The sequence below is a fragment of the Kluyveromyces marxianus genome, chromosome 3, assembly GCF_001417885.1.
Source record: "Kluyveromyces marxianus DMKU3-1042 DNA, complete genome, chromosome 3".
Taxonomy (NCBI): Eukaryota; Fungi; Ascomycota; class Saccharomycetes; order Saccharomycetales; family Saccharomycetaceae; genus Kluyveromyces; species Kluyveromyces marxianus.
This window is the reverse complement of record NC_036027.1, coordinates 1,081,064-1,107,406: the sequence shown is the minus strand read 5'-3', so window position 1 is coordinate 1,107,406 and position 26,343 is coordinate 1,081,064. Positions and strand designations below refer to the sequence as shown.

Genomic DNA, 26,343 nt, shown 5'->3' with positions numbered 1-26,343 from the left:
ACTTTAACAATATATTTGAAATGAGCGCCGATTGTTCAGTTGGATCCAACCCGCTAGCGCAACTAAATAAGCATGCTCATGAAAATCCAGCTCTTAGACGTGGTATACCGCAGTCTTCTAATGGAGGTGCTGCTCATCAGTTCAAAACTCAAGTGAATGGAGTTTCTAATGCTAACCTTTTACAGATGGACCAATTCATGAACAGAAGTCCTGGTTTCAGAGACCCACAATTAGGTCATATGCCTGTACCACCTCTGATGCAGAGTCATAGTAAAGGGCCTGGTATAAGCTCTGTCAACCAACCCCAACGCTCAAATAACTGGGCAAACGAATTTGGGGTTAGCAGTGATCCGTCTACAAATCTTGTTAATAAGAATAGAATGGGTAACATGGGTAACATGGGTAACATGGGTAATACATTTGAGCAAGTTCCAAATGGTAATATATCATCATACAGGCCAGGAATGACACATATGACAAGGCCAATGATGCACACAGGTGTGTCATCATTACAGAACTATTCCCACCTTGCACAGCGTTCTCAACAACCACAAATGGCAAAGGATGAAAATATTATGGTGGACAAGCAATGGGATGAACAATTTGAAGCTTTGGAAAAAGGAGCCTTCGAGAACTTGAGCCTAGATGATACAAAGGAAAGTGCTAAGGATGAAATCGTTATAGAAGATGGTTATCAGGCAGAATTCCAAGAAGTGTGGGACAAATTGCAAACGGAAGCTGCTTCTAACATCAATTATGATAACAGTGATTCACAGTGGGAGAATGACTATGCCCGCTATACTTCAGGTAAAGCTGTTCATATTGCACCTTACAAATTTGATACCGAAAACCAGTATATGCACAATCCTAACGCATACGAGATTGGATGCATATTGATGGAAAACGGTGCAAAGTTGAGCGAGGCAGCATTAGCATTTGAGGCAGCCGTTCAAGAGGATCCTGGTCATGTAGATGCTTGGTTGAAATTAGGTTTGGTCCAAACCCAAAATGAAAAAGAACTGAATGGCATCAGCGCGCTAGAACAGTGTTTGAAACTTGATCCAACTAACCAAGAAGCCCTTATGACCATATCAATCAGTTACATCAATGAAGGGTATGATCTTACCGCATTCAGCATGCTTAACAGGTGGTTAGATAGTAAATACCCTAACTTGGTTCCTGAATCGAAAATTGATGAAAACAACATAGACAGATTTAACATGAGCAAACAGGTAATAACGAAATTCTTGCAGGTAGCCAACGCCTTACCTCAAGTAGATCCTGAAGTTCAATTGGGCTTAGGTACCTTGTTCTATGCTAACGAGGAGTTTGATAAAACTATTGATTGTTTCCGCGCCGCCTTAGAGGTTAATCCAAACGACGAGTTGATGTGGAACCGCTTGGGAGCATCCTTGGCAAACTCCAGTCGTAGCGAAGAAGCAATCCAAGCATATCACAAAGCATTAACATTAAAACCTTCCTTTGTAAGGGCACGTTACAACTTGGCTATCTCATCCATGAATATTGGATGTTACAAAGAGGCTGCAGAATCTCTACTCTCAGCATTATCGATGCATGAAGTTGAGAATGTTCCAGTTACTGGCTCAGTTGTGCAGTCAAATAATATTTTGGAAACTTTAAAACGGTCTTTCATTGCGATGGACAGAAGAGATTTGCTAGAAAAGGTCATGCCGGGCATGGATTTGCAGCAGTTTCGTAACGAGTTTAATTTCTGATATTTAATTACATATTATTACCCCCTAGTGATTTTAACTATTTGCTTATATAGTAAAAGATCGATCACGACTATTCCATAGCCACCGTGGTATTTCAAGGGTCTAACTAGAAAACCGCATATTGCACTCATTCTTATCTATTATTATAGATGTTCTATTCATATATATATAATTCTACGTATGTATGTGTTTCCGGGTAATAAACTTATTTGTTGTTTTTTTTTTTCCAGTTTGTTTTGGATTGAGAAGAATTTGATATTAATGAAATCCAACTAAAGTAACTTTGATCTTTAAAAGTAAATACATAAATACGATTATGTGCCAAATTTGATAATAGTGAATGAATAACAGGAATAGGTGGGTGCTCTCTGTTGATATATTTCGGTATAGAGACTGTGTAGTGTGTTGATTAAGGAGCAGAGATAGACGGTTGCTGTTTATTTTTTGTGCAGAACCATTGCTGTTTTTAGTTGGACTTTGGTGACAGACAATAAAAAGGAAACGCTAGGCAGCATTTTTCAACCGGCGCAATGAGTTTAGGTACACCATACACATATGCTGGAGATTTAGATGAGAAGAGGGGGGCGAGTTTGGACTCTAACTATGTTTCACGCTTCTCAAAGTATAAAAAATATTTTCTGGTACTTTTCACTGTGTTATTCATAGTGTTTTGGGTTAGTGATTTCTCGCTAGTAAAAACAGAACCGAGTATTGTTATTATTTTAGCTGCCAATAGTGGAGGTGGTGGTGTGTTGAAATGGAAATCAGAGCAGGAATGGGCAATTGAACGTATATCTATTGAAAATAAGAGGGCGTATGCTAAAAGACATGGCTATGGATTGGTCATTAAGGACCAAGTGTTATCCAAGAGATACTCACATGAATACAGAGAAGGATGGCAAAAAGTAGACATTTTAAAGCAAACAATGAGGGAATTTCCTAATGCTGAATGGTTCTGGTGGTTGGACGTCGAAACTTTGATTATGGAACCCCAAATGTCTCTAGAAGAGCATATTTTTAACCGTCTCGACGAAATTGCAAACAGAACTCTAGAAGATTTCAATCCATTGAATATCGATGTCGATCTACCATATGTAGACTACTCTGAGGAACCTGATATGCTAATCACTCAAGACTGTGGTGGTTTCAACTTAGGATCATTTTTCATCAGAAACTCCGAGTGGTCTAGACTCCTCCTTGATATATGGTGGGATCCAGTGGCTTACGAACAAAAGCACATGGTGTGGGAGCATCGTGAACAAGATGCTTTGGAATCTTTATATGCTAGTGAGCCTTGGATCAGAGAAAAGGTAGCATTCCTCCCATTAAGACAAATTAACGCTTTCCCACCAGGAGCTTGTGCTGATTTCAAGTACGATTTACGTTACTTCTACAACGAAAAAGACCATGATTTTGTAGTAAATATGGCTGGTTGTAATTTTGGTAGAGACTGTTGGGGAGAAATGGAGCAGTACACTAGATTACTGCAAAAGTTACACGGTAGATGGTACTCGGTTTTCTTTTAGTAAATCGATTTTTTCACATATTGTGTTAATATCTTCGAAAACCTGGTAAAGAAGAAGAAATATAGTGCAGGTAAACGCTTTACATGCCATCTCCCACAAGATGTTACTAAATGTACTAATGATATAAAACAGATGGAGATGAAGGAACGGAACGGATTTTGATAGAGTGTCGTTCATTTACTGGCTAAAGAATCCTTTTGTACCAAATAAGTCACTGTGACTTAGGGTTTCTTGGCTTATATTTTCTAAGTGTTCTTAACTACATATTCACCTTCAAATGAGAAAGTCTAGCATTAAATAGTAAAAGTACCACTGGATGTATCAAAGATTTCTTATCTTATCTTGTTATTACTATAATAATGTACATAGCGGTGCTTATATTGTTACATATATATGTATATGCAGGTATACTATCTTAATTCTGTAGGCATTTTCCGACTAATCGAAAGTAATCTTCTTTGGTTTCTTCGATAAATCAACGTCCTTGAAGAAAGCACCATAAGCACTGTGTTCCTTCTTTTTAGTGTGAGTACCGAACTTCTTTAATTCCTCAGGCACTGGTTGACCAGCACCGTTTAGAACATTAACAAGGGCACCAGCTAAATGTTTTTCTTGTTCCGTAAATAGTGTGTGAGCGGTACCGGTTTGACCAGCACGACCAGTTCTACCAATTCTGTGGACATAATCTTCAACTGTTAGCGGGAAGGTTAGGTTGATAACGGTTTTGACGTTTGGAATATCCAAACCTCTTGCAGCAACATCTGTTGCTAGTAACAAGTTACATTTCCCTGACTTGAATTCATTTAATGCTTGGGTTCTTTGTTGTTGAGAAAGATCACCATGAATGGCGGCAACATCGTAGCCGTTATATTTTAGGTTTCTTTCAACACGAGAAGCTTCTTTCTTGTATAAAGCAAAAATCAAAACCTTTTCATTCTTCTTTGGACCAGAGTGGTACTTCTTCAAAAGGTCTAATAGTTTCTTTTCTTTCTTAAATGGATCTACCACTTCAACAATTTGGGTGATTCTCTTGTTTGCGGATAATTCGTCTCTGTTACCGATAGAGACCTTGACTGGACTGTTCATGAAGGTAGAAGCTAATTCACGAACTTCCTTTGGCCAAGTAGCGGTAAACATTAGAGTTTGTCTGCCATGGGTTTTGGTTTGTCTGATGATCTTTTTGATATCCTCTTCAAAACCCTTTTCTAACATTCTATCGGCTTCATCCAACACCAAGTAGTTTACGTTGCTCAAATCGACAGATCCTTCTTCGATAAGATCTAGCAATCTACCTGGAGTAGCGACAACAACTTGGGATTTTCTCAAATCCGATCTTTGTTGGTCCTTTGGAACACCACCGTATACACAACAAGAGTGCAATCCGCATGTGTCTGTTAGAACAATCAAGTTATCGTAAATTTGGGAAGCTAGTTCTCTTGTTGGGGAGATGACTAGTACCTTAATGCCGGGTGATTTTTCTTTAGAAGTAACAATGTTGTTGATGGCTGGAACACCGAATGCGAAAGTCTTACCGGAACCAGTTTCTGCAACACCGATGACATCCTTACCGGCTAAAAGGTATGGCCAAGAGACCGATTGAATTGGAGTTGGCTTAGGGAACTTGGAGATTTGTTTCTGGATTTCATCGATAAAGGAAACGTCAGAGAAGTTCAAGTATGGAGGTAGGTTGGCGTTTTCAGGATCCTCAATGGTAACTTCATTTTCCTTCATGAAGTCTTCAACTTCGCTTTTAGAAGCAGTGGATTGTGCAACAGGTTTGGAAGATTCGGTTGAGTCATCCGATTTTTCAGCAGTTTCTGTCTTCTTTTCCTTCTTCTCTTTCTTCTCCTTCTTTTCCTTCTTATCCTTCTTATCCTTCTTGTCCTTCTTGTCCTTCTTGTCTTTCTTGTCCTTCTTCACCTTCTTCTTACTCTTCAATTCTTCATCTTCGACCTTTCTCTTTTTGTCCTTCAGTTCACTTTTAGACATATTGAATGTGTGTTTGTTTGTTTCGACCAGTGTGTAATCAGTGCACTTAAATTACTGTTGTTGAATATAAGTCATATTAAACTCATCTCGTCTCATCTCATCTCATCTCATCTCATCTCATCATATATAAAAATTTTAATGCTTGCGAGAGAAAACTTTTCTTTTTCCTGTCCGTGACAATTTTTCAATACTGACACTGGTTTACCGTTAAGCGTTAAAGTAGAAGATCTGGAGAGTGAAAAAAACGATATATAGACCCAGTCATGTTTTGTGAGCGGGAGCAGAAGTCGGAATGTACCTTGTAGGATATCGTATTATATATAAACAAGAGTAGTAGTCGTAGCGCAATATATGTATATATATGTGTGTGTGTGTATATAAGTTCCAGTTAAATTAATAATAACAATAATAAAAAAAGTACATCAGGAACAAAACCGTGGCTAGTAGTAGTACGAGGGTGGGGGCTTTCCTTTGGTATCTATTTTGTCTCTAGAGTAACATACTCTTCAGTGGTGATGGAGTCGTTGTTTGATTCCGCGTTTTCATCACCCTTGAGGTAGAATTCGTTTTTCCCCTTTACTTGCCAGAAGATTAAGAAGAATAATAAGAATCCGACAATGACTACTGAGGCGTAGTTCATGTTATTCTTTGTTGCAGGCATAACGGATGGGAAGCAGAAGAATACAACGGCAAATAGAGTCCATCCTAGTAGTACGATATTGCAGAAGGCACCAAACTTGCCAAACCAGAATGGCCCATGTTTTATGTTACGTTTACGAGCCAGGAGACAGACTACAGGAACACTGTACGAGAACAACAAGAAGGCGATGCATCCGGTGATCAAGGAGTTGAAAGCTGTTGTGGAAGCCATGTATAGGCACCCCAACAAAGAAATTAGGACACCAGAAAGCAAGTGCGCGTTCAATGGGACACCAAGAGCGGGGTCAATTTTGGCCCAGTATTTGGAGTATGGAATACCTTTATCTCTAGCGAAGGACCAGCACAATCTAGCCTGCCATGTGTGGCAGGCGATGACACAACCGAATGAGGTGAATAGAACGAGACAGCCTAGGACGACTGCTGCAGCTGTTGAGTTTGTGGATTGACGGTAAATTTCCAAGATTGGCATAGCTGTGTTGGAAGCGGTAACTTTGTCCAAGTTTTGCAAAGAAAAGAACATTGCGATAACGTAGCAGAACGAGGTGACGAACCCGATGCCGACGGTGGACAAGATAGCGATTGGGATGACTTTTTCTGGGTTTTCGACTTCGAAAGCCATGTGTGTGGCACAGTCTAGACACGAGAAAGACCAAGCAGGGTTGATGAGCCCCACGATGAAGGCGATGACGCTATTTTTCCAGCCGGTTTCGTTGTAGAAAGTAGCAAAGACGAACTTTGCGTCGTTGTACTTGCCCCTTGAGCAAGCGACGACTGTGACGGTGATGGTGAAGAACGACACTAGCGAGATGTACAACGAGGAGGAGGAGATCAAGGGTAAGGCCTTACCGGAGCAATTAAAGAGCATCAGGAACATGTGCAAGATTTCGAAGCACACGAAGACGTGCCATCTCTTGACGGTGAAGTCTGGGTGTGTGAGCGCATACATGCCGACCAATTCGGAGGCGACCGAGAGGGTGGTCGATGCGCTGGAAAACACGGCACCGGCCCAAGCGAACGCGCCGCATAAGTACGCAGCGACTCTTCTGTACTTTGGTGGGGCCAACTGTAGCGACCACCAAAACTGGCCACCAGCGTGTGGATATGCGGACGTGAGCTCACCCAACGTAACAGCGATACACGTTGAAATCAACGCAATGATAATGATACCGTAAACGACCATCATGGGCCCACCGGAGTAGATACCAGTGACCATCGAGACCGAGATCCCGAACCACGAGTTCGTCAATCCGAACCCAACACCCAAGATCGACCATAGCGAGAACGACTTACGCAACTGGCCCTCCCCGAGGTCTCCTCCTGCTCCTCCATATGCGTCGTTTTCCTTCGACCCTGCGGTGCTCTGCTCCTCGAGCCTGCTCTCGTGCACAACATTCTTCAGTCCGCTATCGGAGGTATTGTCGTTGAACCCTGAGGACGACGACGCCTCTAGCACTGCGCCTGCACTTCGTATTTCTCCCATAGCGAGCGTGCGATGAGCTATTGTGAGTTTGTGATGGGGCACTTATAATCACACTACCCAAGAAAACACAAGATTACACACACTACCAAGCCAGAATAAACTTTTCACTTCTTATCCACATATTATATAGCTTCTACAGTTGGTTCCACTATTTCCTTATCGCCAAGATCCTCGAGTCCCCCGCGCGCCATGTGAAAAATAAACCATAATCCACCATCCGCTCCAATCCAATCCAAACCCTTCCAGAACCTTTCCTCGAGGACGGAAAAACTGGAAACCAAAAAAAAAAAAACTGAAAAATTGAAAATTGAAAAAAAAAAAAAAAAAAAAAAAAAACTGAAAATCGAAAATGAAAAATTCGAAAGCGGATTACGTCAGATGAGTCCCAGCCGTTCCCGCATGGAAACAGTGAAAAATTCAGAAAAGGTAAAGAACTGGAAAGAGTCAGTGTGGAAAAGCAGCAATGTAGAGGGGAGGACAGGAAGAGCATAGGCATAGACATAGGCATAGACATAGAGATAAAGACAAAGATAAGCGAAACTCCTGACCCATGGCAAAGGTCGAGTTTAGCTGTGTCGAAGAACACTACTTGAAGCGTGAGCTCTTGCGGCTGGAGCTGAACAACGAGTTTGAGGGACTTAATGACGCACTTGCATTGCGACGTTTTGGACATCCTTTCACAGCAGATGACCCCAGAGAGTTTGCCCACAACAACAACAACAACAGCAGTAAGGGTCTCAAGAAACTGAGGCGGATTTCCGGTTCCAGCGAGAAGAAACAAGATGAGGAGGAGGACGCAGAAAAGAAGGCCAAGGCACAATTTGCAAGCGAGTTCCCAGTGCTCAACCATTTCTTGCGCAACTTCGTGATGACGTTCCCGCTGCTCGCGCCGGAAATGGTGCGCGACCCGTTGTTCTGGCAGTCGAAGGTGCAGCTGTTCTTCGAGCACTTCATGTCGTTGCCCTTCAGCGGCAGCTTCGACAGAGAGGAGCTCACGAAGCGCAAGAAAATGGGATTGAAGTTGTCCAAGGGCATCCTATTGTTCTACAACTCGGGGCTTGCCGTGTCGAACGAACACCAGTACTACGAAGAAGAAAAGTACAAGATCTCAAACAAGGACTCGACAAAGGCGACAAAGCTCAACAAGTTCAGCATGCCCACCAGGGAGTCCTTGCGCTACCTCTTGACCAACGAACCGGTGTACTTCAACGGCATCGACATCAACATCGTCGCCGTCGTCGGCAGGCACATGCTCTTCCCTACAGAGAAGAAGCACCACGCGTCCTCCTCCTCCTCCTTCTCCTCTTCAACCAAACACATCGCTTCCAGATGGATGAAGTCCAACTTGGGGCTCGACTTGTCGAAAATCTACTACCCGATGGACTCCGGAGCTTCCAAAAACAAAAAACACCACTACTACTTTATCATCCGCGTCAGGAAACAGGACCCCCAGATGGAATTCTACATGTACAGGCCGTACGACGAGTTCAAGAAGTTGGCCAAGGACTTGAAAACAACATACCCGGGCAAAAAGCTTCCCCAGCTTCCCCACAAAAACAAGATCAAGGCATCTTTGAAGCAACAGGAAAGGACTACCCGTCCAGCTCCAGCTTCTAACCACCAGACAGATGACGACCCAGACGAGATAGAATACGAAGAGTTCGACGATGATGGCTTGGACTCCGCCGGCACCAGCGCCGCCCAGGTAAACACACTTCCCCGTGAAAGAATGAGAACATCCCTAAGGCAGTACCTCAGATCCTTGTGCCAGGATAAAGAAGTCGCAACAGGAATCCCCTTGAAAAAATTCTTGTTTGGTAACACAGGGCGCATCCAAAAAGAGGACTTCTCAGAAGAGATACGGAAGGACATCAAGAATCGTGAATTCGTTGACCTGACCAACGTCGAACGTCAAATCGAATTTCAAAAGATGGCCTTCGAAAGGTCTCTCAAATTACAAGAATCGTTGAAAGAGTTTAAAACCTCCTTGCTTAAGGACCAAGATGTCCTCCTCGACCTCTTCAGAGAGTTTAAAGAAAAAGATAGCCCAACAGATTTGTCCCCATTGTTAAGAGACTTTTTCGACTGGTGTAAAATATACATCTCGGCCACAGTTTATCAACTGTTTTTGGGTAGTGATTCCGGCTATGAGCTCTACAAGCAAGTAAGAAGACTTCACAAATTGATGCCCTACACCATTATGACCCAGATATTACGATTTACAAACCCCATTTCTATAATGAAAGGAATGATGGATCTGTTTATGGCTCAGCCTTTTGGTGGACAATCGCTGTTGCAAACTATGTTCTCCACTATTTTGGCAGACGATTTGAAAAGTCAGAATAAAGTGATCGAAGAATTGGACTTGCTAATCAGAAACAGTAATGAGTATGGCTATGAAATATCCACGTTTTTCAAAGAGGTGGTTTTCAATGACAATAATCGAACTATAATTGATATGGATGCCGTGCATAAAGATGTCAAACTGACTGGTTTGCCCATAGCTATTGTTGTTACTATGAAAGGTACGGAATTGGGGCGTGTTTCAGCTAATGCTCTGGCAGAACTAATGGAATCTTATTCGCATTGGAAGAAGGAGCAACAGAATAATGTTGAGTTAGTAGAGGTAAAGAGCGAAGAATCTTTGAGCAATTCCGCTGTTACATACTTCACAAGAGTGAAGGAGTACTTCCAACTTTTGGTTAAAGAACGTGACAAGAGGTTGATGAGACAGCTGTGGGAAGATCCGGAACTTTCCCAATTGATTAAAGCTTCAGTAGCGTTATTCTATGATCCTATGATTAGGGTTTTCAAAGTTGCTCGGATGGATATAGCCTTTAGAAACTTTGAGAGCTTCATGGATGATCTTATTGTACTACTTGACGCTACCATAGATGGTAATAAAGGTTCAGTAACAGCTACCGATATCGTAAGTGGTATCAACGGCTTGATTAATAAACACGAGGCATCATTTTATCAGTTTGCCCACGATATATACGTTAATGACACCCAAGGTATTTTTGAAGGAATAATAACATGGCTTTGCTCCATATTAAACTTTTTACAACAGAGTAAATTTGGTGACCCAAAGAATGCTTTGGATCTAGGCCTATTAGTGAGCCAATCTGATGTAGATCCGGTTCTATTAAAAGACCAACTTTCAAAGGTAATTGATAAACGGTTGAAGAGTAGAGAGATATATAGCCAGTTGGTTAAAAGTAAAACTGAAAGGGAAAGTATCAAAAAGGTAACTGGGAAACCTTCTGACGAAAATGTGAAAGATTTGATTGATAAACAATGGAAACAACTAAACAACGCCGTTGTGCTAAATGAAGCACCTGACTTCAATTTAAATGACGCAGATCTAGTTGATCTTGATTTAGATGTTAAGGACTACGATTACTTACAATCGAATGAAACCGACGAGCTCGAACAAAAATATAAGGCGGTTCTAGATGAACAAGTTAGTATTACTGAAATAGAAAAATTCTTGAAACTAACTTTCAAGCCAAAGTTGAACGAAATATTCGATGTCTAATATATAAATGTATGTATATAGATGAATGTGTGTATATTAAGAGGGTATTATTGACGCATTCTGATTGCTTCTTTCAAAGCTTCAAATGGACTCTTTTGGAATGCCTCGTTTGCAAGTACTTCGTTAAATCTTTTTGACTCTTGTTTGGCTAAAAGTTTGGCACCCTTTTGATTCTTGATGTTTGGTTCATTCTTCCGTAGCTGACCCTTAACAGCAGTGCTATTCGCAGTAACAGACCCGTATGCTGCAGATTTTGTCACTTTCGTCACCGAAACAACCTCTTCCTTATTCCCTGGTGTCGTTTCTTCATCATCAAGCACACCTTCTTGCTGTAAACTATTGAGTAAATCATCCATCTTGGGCTTCAACTCATCTCTCATCTTTCGTTTTCTTCTTCTTAGAGATGACTTCGAAATACCAGACATATTTTTATTCTGTTCCGTTATCCTTGAGATAAAATTCTCAGACTTCGCCTGTAGCTTCTCCTTCTTCGTCTCCCTGTGTTGGTGCAAGAAAGCCTTAGGATCAGGAGGTAACTCTGACACTACCCGGGCATCTTCATCCCTCTCTGCTTCTACATTCGATAGTCTGGCTGCCTTCGCTCTGAGGCCTGTTCTTTTCTTAGCAACCATGGTTGAGTTCTATATACGACTAGTCCCAAATTTTTGATGGCGAATTATACAGTGTCGACCTTACAATTCCTATACTTGACTCTATAAACCTATCTAAAATAATCATCATCTCTTTAGCTCATCGCATGGCTTAAAGGTTTTTCTTTTTCATTTCACCACTTCTAAAATTTTTCAGATTTTACGCATACTAAAGACAAACTACAGCATAGTATGAGTAGCATATAAGTGACGAGACTACCAAACGTACTTTCTAAATAATATATTGACAACAAAAAAAGGTACGTATTCAGTTACATATTGTATCTGGTCCATGAGTTTTGCATATTATTACTGTCTTTGTAATTCTTGTTCATTTTATAATAGTTTTTTTGTGCAACGACGTCTTCTTACTATGGGATGCGGGGTTATCTGTCTCTATTCCAATTCCGCTCTTCCTTTTTTTTTTTTCATTCATACCGTACTCAGTTTATCGTTAAAGCATCGCTAGTGTTGCTAAGATCGACCGAGTGCTGATAAGCGTTTAGAGGCTCTTTACCTCGCTGATGAAGCAATACGTACACATGTATAAGCAAGGGCAATAGTCCTGGTTAGTTCTGTATATAGAAGGGTACCCGGCTTGTCCTGGCTCATCGATCTGTTACTACACCAAAAGTAACAAAAGAAATCATAGAAATAACTATGTATATAGTAAGTCATCGTAACATTTAGTAGTAAGAGTTTATTATTAGTTTTAAGAAGTAAAGGGCTCACAGGTTGTAGAAAGCTTTGCTGAACTACGGGTATCGAGTGCAGATTCTGTAGCATGGAGGAAGATCAGAGCACCAAACGGGTCAAGAAGACTGCTTCTAAGAGAGGGACCAGAGGTGTGAAGGCATGTGAGTACTGTAAGAGATTAAAAGCTCGATGCATTCCGTCTCCAGTTGCTGGGAAAGTGAAATGTTTAAGATGCGACTCTCTAAAGAGACACTGTTCGTTTGAGGACTTGTTTGCTGGTAGTTCATTGCCTTTAAATGGACAGTCTGATATGTTTGGAGGATCAGTTAATGAGAATGAGCATGATGCTGCGCATTCGGAGCTTTTGAAATCGCTCATCAAGCTGGGGCCAGTATCTCCAGGCGTGCTAAATCTTAATCTAAGGTATACTAAGACCATTCATGAAAATCTATTGAAAGTGCTTTCCATCTTGGAGAATACTACTAGGATAGATAATAATACTCAGCAAGGTCAACGAATTGTTAATGCAGGAGCCATTCAGCAAGAAACAAGTGTTGGAAAGGATATGATAGCATCACTTGAAAATAGGGAAACGGGAGTCGATGCTACTCTTATAGATGCGGTTGATATGATTACAGGATCAATATCGAAACCGGGAAATAATGGCGACGAGGTGGGGAGTGGTAAAATAAACAAAAGCATAGACACGTCACCTCGAAATCATTCTCTTGCGGACCAAAATACAGCATATTTATCTTCCTCGTACACACTTATGTCCCAACTAGTACCAAAAGATCATCTACCATTGTTGATCAGAAAACTTCATGACAATTCATTCACAGAAATTGAGAGAACTTTGAACGAGGACATAGTAACAATGAATATTATTACTCTAGAAGAGTCATATATGTTGATGCAAAGTTTCAGAAATAGATACTCAGACTGGTGCTCTTTCCCAAAATCAGCTTCTACAGAGAAACTAGTCAGCAACATAAGATCGAAGAATTGTACTTTACTCCTTACTGTTGCTTGTACTTTGGCATTAAGATATACCGATGATTATCATGATCTAAAGACAAGGTGTTACAAAAATCTACTTCTAAAGCTTCGATCAGATCTAGAAAGTTCTTTGTGCTACGTACCTCAAACTAAAGAATTCTTACAAGCGATTGTAATATTATCATTGTACGCGTCATCTTTTTCAAGTGACTTCCTATGTGTTGACGCATGGTATCTTTCTGGTCTTGGAACTCAGCATCTATTAACGACAGGAGTTGCTGGCTCTTTGTTGAATAGGAAAAAAGGTGGAAATGATGTTCTTGCTTCCGCTATGAACTTGCTTGATCCTGTGATGCAGTCTAATTTCGGTAATATGAACAATAGTGTTTTTGAAGAAACGGAACAATTTGAACAATTGTCTACATGTAGGTTATGGAACCACTTATGTTTATGTCATCTAAATTGCTGCATTGCCTCTGGAAGGATGTGCACCATTGATGATAGAAGGCTAGATATGTGTAAGGTAACATTAGATTTACCACACTCTACCAATTTTGACGGAAGAATGGTAGCAGAAATTGAACTTTCAAGAATTGTATACAAGTTTATTCAAAGCTTGGAATTCATAGACACCTCCTCGCGACAGCCATTGGATGATGTAATCAAAAAGCTACTGAATTGGTTAGACAACTGGAAATATCTGTTTGCTCAACCTATCACCCAATTTGTAGAGTTCAATTACCATTATGCATTATGCATTGTTCACTATTCATGGTATCATAAGTTGTATTCCTCATCTTTAAACCAAGATTCACCTTTACCATCATTTCTTCCATCGTCTGGTGGCAGCAAAACGGAAGTGGCTCATTATTTGAATCAAGCATATCCACTAAAAAAGGTTGTCAGATCTATACCGCAAGCTCAATTGAACATCATTTTAGATCATGCGCATAAAGGGTTAACTTCCATAGTTAACTGTCCATTTGACAAATTCAAGTTTTTGTCGGATCATTTGGTATTTTCTGGAGTTCATTTAGCATTGATCTGTCTTCTGTTATTGCATGAAGATTATACTTTAAGCAAGAGTGTTGACATAATTCCAATTCTTAGCGACGTTAAAAAACTAAGTCAGAGACTGCAGAAGATTAGGGAAGGAGAACTTAAGTCCTTCTGGGTTGAAGAAGTTGATCTTCGTATACCCAGTGTCATCCTTCAGTATCATAAAGCTATCGAAGGCTATCTCCTTGACAAATTTTCAGCCTTTGATATTCAAATAGATCCCAATTATATTTAGACTATTATAAGTTTTGTACTAGCATAAATTTGTATTATCAAAAGAAACACTTTCAAATACCGTACCTGGTGCAAATACCTATCCAATTCCGCCCTATGCAGCTAGAAGTAGTTTTTTCCGCTGATGAAGTAGTTGCAGTAAGTGAAGTTGTAGACGTAAATACGGATGTGGTTGGTTTCTTATTGGTAGCGGAAGAAGAAGAGGTCACTGATGAGCTATGGGGTTCATCTCTGCCTCTGATATATTTCCAGTTAAAACAATCGTTACATGGTTCTGGTACCTCGCATTTTGCCACATTCTCGTAGTCGTTTAACACGCCATCAATCACAGTATGAATCCTATGGTTTAACATATTCACATGCCAACCCTTATCTGTTACAACATCGTATATGCATACTTTCCCGGAATGGCAACTTGTTTCCATTGCATACCCAGCTATGGAGCAAGACGAACTTGCACCATTACATGTTCCCATGAATATTGGATCTGCCGTGTGGCCAATGTGCCAAATACCTTCTTGATATGATGGAAGTCCTGGCGGAATAGGTAAATGCAACCTTCTTGTTGCCAATAGCTCACCAGGAGCTTCAAAAGCAACAGCAGGTGCACCAAATGTACGGCCTAATAAACTTGCCAAAGCTCCGCCTAATGAATGACCTGTAATCCAAATGGCTGCATTTGGGTGATCTTCTATTACTGTACGGTATATATCGAGCACAGCTTGATAGTAACGGTCTTTTCGATTCAGTTCTTTTTCTAGACACGTCTCATCGCATGTGTAGGACTTAACATAGCAGTCACAGGCAGTTGTCCATAAATAGCTGACCCTTGCGCAACAACATGAGAATAGAAGGTTATCGTTAAGCTTATCGTTTTCGGTCGTTGCATCGTCACCCGAACCTGGAAGTCCCTGAGCACTTGTTCCCTTTATAGCTATTACTACCACGCTAGAATCCTCATTTGTGAAAATGTGACCTCGAACACCATCAGCATCCCATCCAATACCATCCGGAAAATCCGGGTTGGCATCATGATCCCAACCACTTATATTGCGCCAATCGCCCTCGAATGGTAACGGCACATATGCATTTGATGACATTAGTGCCAAGGAAATGATGGTGTCTTTATCCGTGACGTTTGGTGCCAAAACATTTTCATCAACCCATTCCAAATGGACTTTCTGTGCCATGGTTGGATTTTCATTGGCGAAGTCTAGGAATGATTCCACATAATCTGGATCTCTATAAGCCATCCTTGTCATCTGTATGGTTTGTTGTTTTAGCTTGAATTCATGTGTCCAAGGGTTAGAGTCAGACTTGCTCCATAGTTTAGTATCATACGCATCGTCTTCTTCTTGCCCCTCGCTTCTTGATCCCGAAACAGACACAGCCTCACTGAAACGATCTTTAGCATCAGCTACAAGCTCTGGGGTCAAAATGACCTGGCCATACTTCCTTCTTCCAGTGCTATTAAATGGTCTAAAATGTATCTCCTTAATCCTTAGTGTGTGTAGATTAGTTGTGTCTGCTGTTACAGCATGCGTATCCTTAAATTTGTCATTACGATGGTATTTTGATTCTATTATGTCCTTGTTCAAATACAAGTACAGTGTTAATACTATTAGTAGAGTAACTAAGGAGGCATTCTTTGCGGAATACCTCTTTCTTGGTGTTGTTTTGGGCTTCATCCTCGATTCATTGCTTTGCTCTGTATGCTCTTGTGCTACCTTTCTATGTGAAGATAAGGTTGTTAATTTTGCACTTTCGACATTTTCATTTCATTCCCTCTAAATACAGATTCTCAATGAGTGAAAGAAAGTGAATTAAACCTATAGAGATTTGATATAGTCAATGGTGTATGTGTGTTCAAATATGGATAGTCTAGCTTCGGTATTCTAGTCATAGGGGTGATATTTCCTAGGTATTATATTTTTATTGATTGATGTACGTAGATTATTTGGTCTTTTATAAATTTAGGTGTTTTAATTGACATTAAGGGCTGTAAAATAAGTTCATAAACAAAAATGTTAAATTGAGAAATATATCCTATAACTTGTTACATTTAAATTTGGCTACATAGACATTTCTGAAGAGATCTTTGCATTGTATAATCTTCAAATCGTTTATCCTGAATGGTTGCTCAGGCTCTTGCGTAGGTTTTACGGTCAGATCATATGTCCGTTGCAGCACTTCGTCCACCAAAGAGAGAGCTTTGTTTAGGGCCAGCGGCAGATCCACATTTTCATCCTTCGAAGATAATAGCAGGTCCATTAATATAGCACTGAAAAGGTCACCGCTACCGGAAAAGTGCGCTTTGATACGAGGAACAGTGAAATACCAGTAGTCAGTGAAGTCAGTGCATGTCGATACAAAGTTGTCACTTTCGAAGTCGACGCTTGTTACCACAAGATAGCATACTTTCGGGTACAACTCGTGAAACCTTTTCATAGTCGATTTCAGTGACGCAAGGTCAAAAATGCGTAATCCAGTCAAGATTTCAAGCTCGAATTGGTTTGGTGTGGCCAAAAATACAGATCCATCTCGTAAAATCTGCTCATAAATTGCAACCGTGGCCTCTGGAACGTATAATTTCCCGTCATCTCCAAGCACAGGATCGAGAAGCCATTTCAAATCCCTGTCGTCTTCACACATCTTTCTTACCACTGTGCCTATTTTCCGTAGACCCTCGGTGTCTGGAAGATACCCAGTGAGCACTGCATTGTATTTCATCTTTAGCCCACCTACAAGACCATCCTCAATTATACTTTCCAAGTCATCGCTATTGCTCTTGAACCCAGATATGAATCCATAAGCTGGATGATTGCTGAACTGTACGGTATTCAAGGCATCCACATCCCAACCTTTGCATTGCAATGGGAAACTGGCTGCTTTATTCCCCACATATCCATGTACAACATGTGATTGTATAGAAAGAACTTTTTTCCCAATTACCATCACTACCAATAATATCCCCTGGCTTAATTCACACCTGCGAGAATGCCCACCTTTCCACCAAGACTACTCTTGCATCAACAGTACCCTCCTCTTTAGCAGCGGCCTATATTGTGTTAGTCTCTATTATATGATGATTCATTCTTTATCCAATTTTTCAAGTCCCTCAAAACTAATTTTCGGGCCGCCCAAAAAAGCTATCTCGGGCCACCTGGCAGTTTTCGAGAAATAAAGAATCCAGCATGATCTTTCCATTCATTACTTGTACTTACACTTAAATATTAAAAGAGAAGAAAAACAAGGAAAGTAAGTTGTAGGACGCAGCTATTTCTTAGCATAGCGAACGTAGAATCTGATATTTGAATCTGTTGCTATCCATTGGGTGAAGTGGAAAATAGTGGAGAGTAAAAACAAAAACACAGTAAGGCTTTGAAATAAAGCGAAATACGATTAGATTGAATTGAGAACAGAGCAGCAGCCTACTTACAATGGGTAAAGACACCGAGAGCACCATCTATAATATAGGGTATCCTATATATGGAGCGAAGTTTTTGAACGACTCCACTCTTTTGGTTGCTGGTGGGGGAGGAGAAGGGAACAACGGTATCCCCAACAAGATATCTGCCCTAAAGATCGACTTCACGAAGAAAAAAATAGTCAAGAGGTTCCGAGAATTGAGTCTAGATGATAAGGACGATTCTCCAACAACACTAGATTGTTCTAATAATGTTATCTTGGTTGGGTGCAACGAGGGCTCGGAAAAAATCAAGTCTGGTCAGGGAAATAATCACTTGAGAAAGTATGTGTACCACAACGAACATTTGAAGTTTGTTGCCAGCATTGATCTTGATGGATCTACAAAACCTGAAGATTATACGAAATTGACATGTATATCATCTGATGCTTCTGTGGCTGCGATTGCTTCTTCTAAGGTGCCTACAATCATCAGAATCGTCAATCCAGCAAATTTGAGAGAAACCTACGAGGTCGAAACAGGGAACGACGTCAAGGATTTACATTTTTCGCCAGACGGAAAAGTTTTGAGCTATATCACTGCTTCAACATTGGAAGTTATGTCAGTTGTTACGGGAAATTTCATTGTGCGGAAAACTGACTTTGACTCTAACTGGACCATGTCCAAAATCAGATTCATCGACCAGGATAACGTCATAATTGCGGCCACATTGACTAAGGGTACCGGCATTGTTCTAATTAAGGTATCATTGAAAAGTGGTGTTGCAAAGGTTGTTAAATCGAAACTTATCACCAACAAGTTTAAAGGTGCCACCTCACTGGATGTAGACCCTTCAGGGAGGTTAGTAGCAATTGCCGGTAACGAAAACTCGGTTGTTGTGGTGACACTAAGAAACTTACGCGTTGTGAAATTCATGAAGCAGGTGCATAGCTTTGCAATCACAAGACTAGTCTTTTCTCCAGATTCAAAACTCTTGGCCTCTGTATCTGCAGCTAATACCGTTCACATTCTAAAAATTCCACCAACTCTTGCCACATCTCAATCACTGATGGAATCTACTATGGTGTTCTTCACAAATGCAATCATAGTGGCTATTGTTGCGGCATTAGCCTATTATGGCAAGGAACATAACCTACATATCAAGGCATTGCATTTCGCTCAAACTCAGTACAAAAAGCTAACAGAAAAGAACGATTCCTCAAATTACTTTGTATTACACGAGTATCCAGAACAAACAACTCTTGTTGGTGCCGTTCATACATCTCATACACCTTCCTTATCTTACAAAGAAACCACAATATCCTTTTCACCAGAAATGACCGTGGGTCCCCATCAAACATCTGCTGACGACTTTATTTCTTATACGACCGACTCGTCGATCATCGATATAAATACCACTTTGAATCAGTTGTCAAACGAGGAAGATGTTTCTAAAGATAACACTGAACAGGCGTCTTCCACAATTCTTGCAAACTCTGCTGAAAAATCTTCTGAACCATCTCTTAGTTCAAGTTCAACCACAAGTATCTCTACGGGAAAGGTAAAAAAGGAAGAGAAACTTATTGGATCTTCTTCAGCAGCCAAAGACAGTGCAGTTAAAAAAGCTTCTTCCTCTGAAGAGTCCGATCAGGAAGATACTGTCACTTTGGTTGTGGAGTCGGCAAAAAAATCGACAGAGATAGATTTAACCCCAACTCCTAGTCAATTCAATGCCACTGATATAGAAAAAAGGGAAGAGACTGTCGCACACGAAGTTGTTTCTCAGAAAAAAACTGACGATGATAAGAGTTCTCCTGATACTGAAAACACTATTAATGATGACCTGGCTAATGCTGATGAAGATATAGCACCATCTTCTGAACCAGAAGAAATTTCAGAAGTCGTTGTAGATATCCCAATTGAAAGAACTCTAAACCTAATAAATGAGGAAAATACCATCGCAACACAACCTGTCAATAGATCCTCCAAGCAAGAAGAGAATTTAACCAAAGAGAGTAACAACAACATCGAAGTAGAAACTCCAATCATTAGAGCTGACAGTTCCAGCACTTCTGCGACGAAAACTTCTGTTGAAACTAATGATGTTGAAAACATTTCTACAGAAAGTAGCGTTGTGGAAGCTAGTATCGTAGAAACTACCAGCGTAGAAACTACCAGTGTCGAAACTACCAGTGTCGAAACTACCAGTGTAGAAACTACCAGTGTAGAAACTACCAGTGTCGAAACTAGTTCTGAAGAACCTAGCGCGGAAGAAAGTAGCACCATGAAAACTACCAGCGTAGAACATAGTACCGTGGAAACTACCAACGTACAAACAAGTACTGTGGAAGCAAGTTCTTCAGAAACTAGTGCTATGGAAAGTAGTGCTGAGGAAAGTAGTACCGTGGAAAGTAGTGTCGAGGAAGCCAGTGCTGTAGAAAGCAAGAACTTGAAAAGTAGTACCGTGGAAAGTAGTGTTGAGGATGCCAGTGCTTTAGAAAGCAAGACCTTGGAAAGTAGTGCTGTGGAAACAACTTCCACGGAGGCTAGCGTTGTGGAGACTAGTACTACAGACACAACATCCACAATGATATCAGAAGCTACATCTGATATTTTGGAAAAGCATGCAGAGAGCGTATCTCCAACAGTACCAGTTACAGATGAAAGTTTTGAAGTTGATGAGCAAATTGTTACTATTACTGAGGTCGTGGCTCACGAAATAGAAGCAGAGTCTTCTGTAACTGGGCAATTGTTATCAGGATCTGTAAACTCGATGATCAGTGAAATGTCGGAGGCATTGACCCCATCTCAAGAAGATATTACTTCAATAATCATCGAAGATGAATATTCATTGCAATCTACAACTACCCAGTCACCAACTAACAAAATTACAGATAGCCTGGAATCATCTGAAGAGGACTTTATCGATTCTAGTGCTTCAACATTGGACCTTGATGCATCATCAACCCTAGAAGGAGATATTGAGGCAGAAACCGTAACGAAAACCGAAACTGAAACGGCGAAAGCATCAGAGGTGTACATTCAGGATGAATTATAGGAGTAATAAATTAACTGCCATATTTACGTCCATACACATATATGTATATAACAATACCTGATTATTAACGAGTTGACCATCAAGTCAGTTATAATTAAATAGAATAAATAGGTACGTACTTTACTCGTCCTTAGATTCATTATCTCTGTTTTCTTCTGCCTTTGTTTGATTCTTAGATGCCATGGCTTCTGTTTTCAACTCTTTGAAAGTAGAGGCATGATAATGCATCCACCCTTTTCTATCAAATTTGTCAGTTTTAAAAGATTTCAACATCGAGCTCGCCAGATTATCACGCCGACCCCCTCTTATTAAGTTTGTGATACTGGTGCTATTTGTGGGATGGTCTAGGTTATGGCTGTTCTCCCAACTAGCCAACCGACGCTTCAATTCGGTCTCATCAACTGGTTCTATCGAGTCTAGGAAGTTGCTATTCCATAACATTTCATAGTGTTTATATCTCGCAATCATTTGCTGCTTACTTCCAATGTAAGGAATTCCAAGACTCGACAATTTTTGTTTTAATTGTGCTGTAGAAAGTGATTGGAAATCTAACCTCGGTAGTCTATTTTCCTTTCGTTGCTTAAAGCCTGAATTTAAATACCTGTCGTTATGATATGAGATAACTTCTTCTGATACCTTTTCCTGTGGTTTTGGTGGTTGAGTTTGTTCTTCCAAGATTTCAAAAGAGTCTGATCGTTCTAAAGACGTCTCCTGGTTCAGACACTTATCAATATGAGAACCTTCCAATTCCGACAGAGGAAGGTATTTCAAACATATAGGACATTGTGCAGTTTTGACATGCCTCATATCAGGTTTCTTCATTAGCAAGGATGTTATACCACTGGACTTTCTCTTTTTATTAATGTTCGGCGAGGAGACTGCACTATAAGACGGTATCTTTTGGCCAACAACTTCAACGTCCGTAGAAATATCATCATCAGGTAATACTATTTCTTCGCTTTTTGAGCGTTCTATATCTACTGGTAGTGTCAATTGATTTAGTAGCTTTTCTCGCAGTTTAGTGTAACTTGCACAAACTTCTTGAACAAGGAATTCCTTTTGAAGCATTGACTCGGTTAGCTCGGTAAGACACAAAGGACATTTGCTTTCTTGCTGCAGGTATTTTCTAATACAAATGGAACAAAAGCTATGACCACATGGCGTTAGAACAGATGTGTTCAAAAAGTCCTTACAAATATGGCATCGAAGTAATGAATCAAGATCTGAAAGTTCTGGTACTTTCGTCTCTAGAAAATCACGAGGATTCGAGACATTTTCCGGCGAAGTAAGTCTTTTCATAGTTCGTTCTGATCTATCAATCGAAGGATAATCTGCATTAGATATCTTCAACCCCTACACACTGTTACTTTGCGTGTAAAGCTAAATAGTTCATATTCTGTTGTTGAAGTGATGGAAGACTTCCAACATCATTTGTAATTCTGAAAAGTATAAAAAATGTCTGCGTTTTTAAAGAAAAGACAAAGCGATGTATTATAGAAAACTCCCACAAAGATTCGCATGATTAAGAGTTGCTGGATTTACATCATTTACCTAAGATTAATAAGGTTATATCCGTAAAATTAGGTACAACTTATATATATAATACATACGCTAGAATTAGATAATTGCAAATAGGAAAACCGGCATAGGAAAAACCGCTGAAATAGAAAAAAAAATTAATAGTAAAACCAATTGTACTATGTTAAAAGAAGATAAAACTATGATACCATAGAGTAGTACACCAGAAAGAAACAAATAACCATAACCAAAACCAAAATTATGCCAGATTCAAAACACGATAAAAAAGAATAAAATAAAAGGAAATAAAATGTGAAGAATTATAAAATAGAGACACTAGCTCATTCCATCGAATGGAGGAGCCAAGGTGTCTTTACTTTCGTTTTCCTCTACAAGTTCATCATTGTTGCAGTGTGCAATTACTCTTTTCCAGACGGAACAGACATCAACACCGAAAAGGGCATTTGAGGAGTATTTAGAGTGGTCTATCAATTCTGCCGGATTTGAGACACCATACGACTGCTGTCCTTTCAGACTGAGTTTTCGAGGGGACTCAATGCAGATCTTTTCTGTTTCATACTGTTTCATACGATCATCAATTGAATGCGCTACAACATTTTTGAAGAACACTGGAGATGCGTAATAGTCCTCAAAGAGACGAGATGGACTTTGCCAGGCTTTTGTTGATGTCAGAGGATTGATTAGCTCTCTGTTACAGTCTTTTGGAGTAGCTAAGATATTGAATTTCAGTGGCGTAGAAGAAAAATCACGAACAGGTGTTTTGATATTCGACTGAGCTATTTGTGACATCGGGAGCTGTAACTTTGTCATCGGCGAAGCAGGCTCAAAAGATGTATTGAATGAGCACGTATATTTCTTAAACTTTGGCGAAGACATTGTCGCGGCCATTAAATCATCATACTCATGGTTATACATGTTAGCAGCCCGAGTATGAAATTTTAAAGATGTGCCTAAATGCGCCGATCCTTGACGTTTCATAATACTCTCCTCTTCGTAATATGGATAGTCTTTATCTATTGTTTGATACTGTCTGGTGTAGTGACCATCCTTCTCCGAGTTGGAAAAATGAGATTGTCTTGGCGATGACGGTATGTTAATTAGCGAATTGCGATCATCTTCACAATCACTGATTTGATCTACAGAAGTATCACAGCAATCACCAAAGTTGTTACTTTTATCGTTTTCAACCGAAGTTGATGAACCTTTCCCCTTTCTTTTCGATTTACTTGATGTACTATTGGAAGAGGAATTTGAAGATGAGCTCTTTGTGGATGAACAAACGGCCAGAGAATCGTCTGAATCTTCCAAAGAGATATTTTTGAACCTCCGTAGCTTCATTTTAAAATCTTCGATCGAAAAGTTTTCCTCGTTTTTCAGGAACCTAGATTCATATCCGGGCTTAATTTCCCAAAAATGGCCCTTTCCATCTAAAGACTTACCTCCTTTCACGAACGCCTCGTTCAACGATAAATTGTGTCTAATAGAGTTTTGCCAACCTGCATCCTTAGGCTTATAGTATGGGAAATGCGATGAGATCCAGTAATATATCTGTGAAAGAGTCAGTTTACCAGTATCCGACTGCAAAATAGACAACACAATCATCATGGCATATGAGTATGGTGGTTTTCTATTGGGGTCTTGCAGTGCCGCGACACGCGACTCGTCTGATAGGTGCTCTAGGAATTCTTCCACGGTGTTCATCCCACTACTTCTACCTTGATCGCTCTTCATTTTCTTAGCCCGTTGGGGTTTGATAGGCGAGGATAATTCCGGGGACAATGGGTTTGTCTTGATGGCTTTGTCATTGGGAGTCCTGGACTCCGATATACTAGAACGATGAACAAAAGAGTGCGGAGGTGTTAAAGCGCCTTGATCTATATCGTACGCCTCAGCGCTTTTAGAAGTGGTCTTCCGCGACTCTTCTACCGAACCACTTGACATTTGAGAGTGGAGCCGTTTACGATTGACCCCGACCTCCTTCAAGGGTTGTCTTTCATTTTCTGTCCTACTCATGGTCACAGAATGTATAGCTAGTTAGCAAACGGATAGTCCAAAAGAATAGTACTAATACTGATACTAATATTAATACAATTCCTCTATCAAGTCTACCACCTTCTGCGATAAACTACCAAGTAACAAGGGCTGTATTGATCCTATTTCTCTGTCTGCCTTAATGTGCTTGTCGTCCGCGCAAATGCAGCTTTCCTTTTTTATTTTCGTTAGCTGAAACCAATCGATGCGCCGTTCAAATCCCAATCTGACCTTTTGTTAATAAGCCTGAAATACCAGATTCAATTTTGACAGCAGTCCAATTCCGTGATTGAGATCTATATCTCACCAAATATAATATTTCCTTTACGTTACAACTTTCTCACTACTAACTTTACCTCCCTGAGACCTGTTACTTTTCTATCCTCTTCACACTTTTTCACTTTGACGTCTTTATGAATGCAGCGCTTTAAAGGTTCAGTTTCGAGGGGTGATGCTATGCTTTCTTTAAAAATCACCAAACTTTCTGCCAAAAAATAATAAAAATAAGACGCGAAACTTAAAATTTGATTAATATTCCTTGAATACGTTGCTTAAACTGAAATCCTCAAAAAGTAATGAACGATTAGACGCGACGCGACGCGAGAAAAAAAATCGAATTAAATTACAATTGAAATTGCAAAAAAAAAAAAAAAAGAGAATAGCGAAAAAGAAAGGAAGAGTGACGCCTAAACTATGAATTGGTGTGCTTAGGGTAGAAAAGGCTAGTGTCCAGTACCGTCGTTAAATAATCAGTCGAGTAAAACGTGTGTGATTACGAGCGATAGAATATTGCATTAATATTCCTTTTTTTCATTACTTATTCTGTTGTTTTTTGTTGTTTGTGTGTGTGTGTGTGTGTGTGTGTGTGTGTGTGTGTGAGCGCGTGTTTTGTTACTGTTTGGTTTCGCGTTGTGCCCTTTCATCATGGGTTTTTCGTTTCTGCGGTGAATGTTTTCTCCGTTGAGGGTCTATTTCGGTCTATTTCGATCGGTATAGGTACGCGTTTAGTCTGTGGATGCGCATCCGGAGCAACCACAATGTACGCATTGCTGGAAAGTGACAGGCTCGTTGTTCTTAGCAGCTGTGTCTTTTAGAGTTGCTCTTGGTACTCTACATATGCACGTCTTCCCATTCACCGTTTTGTCGGACTGAATACAGTTTAAGCAGCATAAATTCTCGTAGCCCTTTTTCTTCCATTTTGCAATCAATAACTTGTCTGCGTATTTTTCTCTTAGGAGCCACTCGTAGAGTTCCTTTGAAATAGCTTTGCGTTTATAGTATAGAGTATATATGTACCTGCTTCTCTCGTGATGTATTTGGAACACTCGCCACGTTGACTCAGTGTCTTTACTGGAGAGTTTTGACCCCTTTTGGTTTTGGACTTCTTTGAGCTGAATGGCAAACTCATCCAGCGTGTTGGATATCTTGTCGAACCCTTCTGGTGCCTTTTTGGTTCTGTTTGTTTTAATTCGAGGCATAATAATTACTATTCTTGAATGAGGAGCGAGCCTTCGACGAAAACTGTGCAGGGTTGTGATTACAGAATCTTGGTTACCAAGTATATTGTATACAAGTCATCTTTGCGTTAGAATGCTATCATTCATACCTTATTGTATATTTCATTTCATTGATTATCTGTTTGTCGATTAGCACGATGAGATGTGATTACCCAAAAAAAGAAACTCTTCGATTACCTAAAAAAAAAGTTCGACTTCTCCTTGGCTTAAGAGAGAAAAAAAAAT

The 26,343-nt window shown here is 40.2% G+C and overlaps 13 protein-coding genes across 13 annotated transcripts; 5 read left to right on the top strand and 8 right to left on the bottom strand.

The window, feature by feature from the left end:
• Positions 1-20: 20 nt before the first annotated feature.
• On the top strand, positions 21-1,736 carry PEX5 (Pex5p; the record flags this gene model as incomplete). Its single annotated transcript, XM_022819036.1, has 1 exon — positions 21-1,736. The coding sequence occupies one exon, from the start codon at positions 21-23 to the stop codon at positions 1,734-1,736; it is 1,716 nt and encodes a 571-aa protein (XP_022675642.1).
• Positions 1,737-2,266: 530 nt separating this feature from the next.
• On the top strand, positions 2,267-3,262 carry MNN10 (alpha-1,6-mannosyltransferase; the record flags this gene model as incomplete). Its single annotated transcript, XM_022819035.1, has 1 exon — positions 2,267-3,262. The coding sequence occupies one exon, from the start codon at positions 2,267-2,269 to the stop codon at positions 3,260-3,262; it is 996 nt and encodes a 331-aa protein (XP_022675641.1).
• Positions 3,263-3,700: 438 nt separating this feature from the next.
• Positions 3,701-5,251, bottom strand: DBP3 (RNA-dependent ATPase DBP3; the record flags this gene model as incomplete). The annotated part of the gene is made up of 1 exon (XM_022819034.1): positions 3,701-5,251. One exon carries the CDS (start codon positions 5,249-5,251, stop codon positions 3,701-3,703), a length of 1,551 nt encoding a protein of 516 aa, XP_022675640.1.
• Positions 5,252-5,729: 478 nt separating this feature from the next.
• On the bottom strand, positions 5,730-7,391 carry HNM1 (Hnm1p; the record flags this gene model as incomplete). The annotated part of the gene is made up of 1 exon (XM_022819033.1): positions 5,730-7,391. One exon carries the CDS (start codon positions 7,389-7,391, stop codon positions 5,730-5,732), a length of 1,662 nt encoding a protein of 553 aa, XP_022675639.1.
• Positions 7,392-7,941: 550 nt separating this feature from the next.
• On the top strand, positions 7,942-10,929 carry LEC1 (Lec1p; the record flags this gene model as incomplete). Its single annotated transcript, XM_022819032.1, has 1 exon — positions 7,942-10,929. One exon carries the CDS (start codon positions 7,942-7,944, stop codon positions 10,927-10,929), a length of 2,988 nt encoding a protein of 995 aa, XP_022675638.1.
• Positions 10,930-10,976: 47 nt separating this feature from the next.
• On the bottom strand, positions 10,977-11,561 carry SLX9 (Slx9p; the record flags this gene model as incomplete). Its single annotated transcript, XM_022819031.1, has 1 exon — positions 10,977-11,561. The coding sequence occupies one exon, from the start codon at positions 11,559-11,561 to the stop codon at positions 10,977-10,979; it is 585 nt and encodes a 194-aa protein (XP_022675637.1).
• Positions 11,562-12,363: 802 nt separating this feature from the next.
• Positions 12,364-14,568, top strand: KLMA_30506 (GAL4 superfamily family protein; the record flags this gene model as incomplete). Its single annotated transcript, XM_022819028.1, has 1 exon — positions 12,364-14,568. One exon carries the CDS (start codon positions 12,364-12,366, stop codon positions 14,566-14,568), a length of 2,205 nt encoding a protein of 734 aa, XP_022675636.1.
• Positions 14,569-14,620: 52 nt separating this feature from the next.
• On the bottom strand, positions 14,621-16,255 carry ATG15 (triglyceride lipase ATG15; the record flags this gene model as incomplete). The annotated part of the gene is made up of 1 exon (XM_022819027.1): positions 14,621-16,255. The coding sequence occupies one exon, from the start codon at positions 16,253-16,255 to the stop codon at positions 14,621-14,623; it is 1,635 nt and encodes a 544-aa protein (XP_022675635.1).
• Positions 16,256-16,613: 358 nt separating this feature from the next.
• BUD17 (putative pyridoxal kinase BUD17) lies at positions 16,614-17,522 on the bottom strand (the record flags this gene model as incomplete). Its single annotated transcript, XM_022819026.1, has 1 exon — positions 16,614-17,522. One exon carries the CDS (start codon positions 17,520-17,522, stop codon positions 16,614-16,616), a length of 909 nt encoding a protein of 302 aa, XP_022675634.1.
• Positions 17,523-18,007: 485 nt separating this feature from the next.
• Positions 18,008-21,031, top strand: SED4 (GTPase-activating protein SED4; the record flags this gene model as incomplete). Its single annotated transcript, XM_022819025.1, has 1 exon — positions 18,008-21,031. One exon carries the CDS (start codon positions 18,008-18,010, stop codon positions 21,029-21,031), a length of 3,024 nt encoding a protein of 1,007 aa, XP_022675633.1.
• Positions 21,032-21,151: 120 nt separating this feature from the next.
• Positions 21,152-22,330, bottom strand: RAD18 (E3 ubiquitin-protein ligase RAD18; the record flags this gene model as incomplete). Its single annotated transcript, XM_022819024.1, has 1 exon — positions 21,152-22,330. The coding sequence occupies one exon, from the start codon at positions 22,328-22,330 to the stop codon at positions 21,152-21,154; it is 1,179 nt and encodes a 392-aa protein (XP_022675632.1).
• A 555-nt stretch (positions 22,331-22,885) lies between these two features.
• HCM1 (Hcm1p) lies at positions 22,886-24,583 on the bottom strand (the record flags this gene model as incomplete). The annotated part of the gene is made up of 1 exon (XM_022819023.1): positions 22,886-24,583. One exon carries the CDS (start codon positions 24,581-24,583, stop codon positions 22,886-22,888), a length of 1,698 nt encoding a protein of 565 aa, XP_022675631.1.
• Positions 24,584-25,605: 1,022 nt separating this feature from the next.
• Positions 25,606-26,079, bottom strand: BUD31 (U2 snRNP complex subunit BUD31; the record flags this gene model as incomplete). Its single annotated transcript, XM_022819022.1, has 1 exon — positions 25,606-26,079. The coding sequence occupies one exon, from the start codon at positions 26,077-26,079 to the stop codon at positions 25,606-25,608; it is 474 nt and encodes a 157-aa protein (XP_022675630.1).
• Positions 26,080-26,343: the final 264 nt, after the last annotated feature.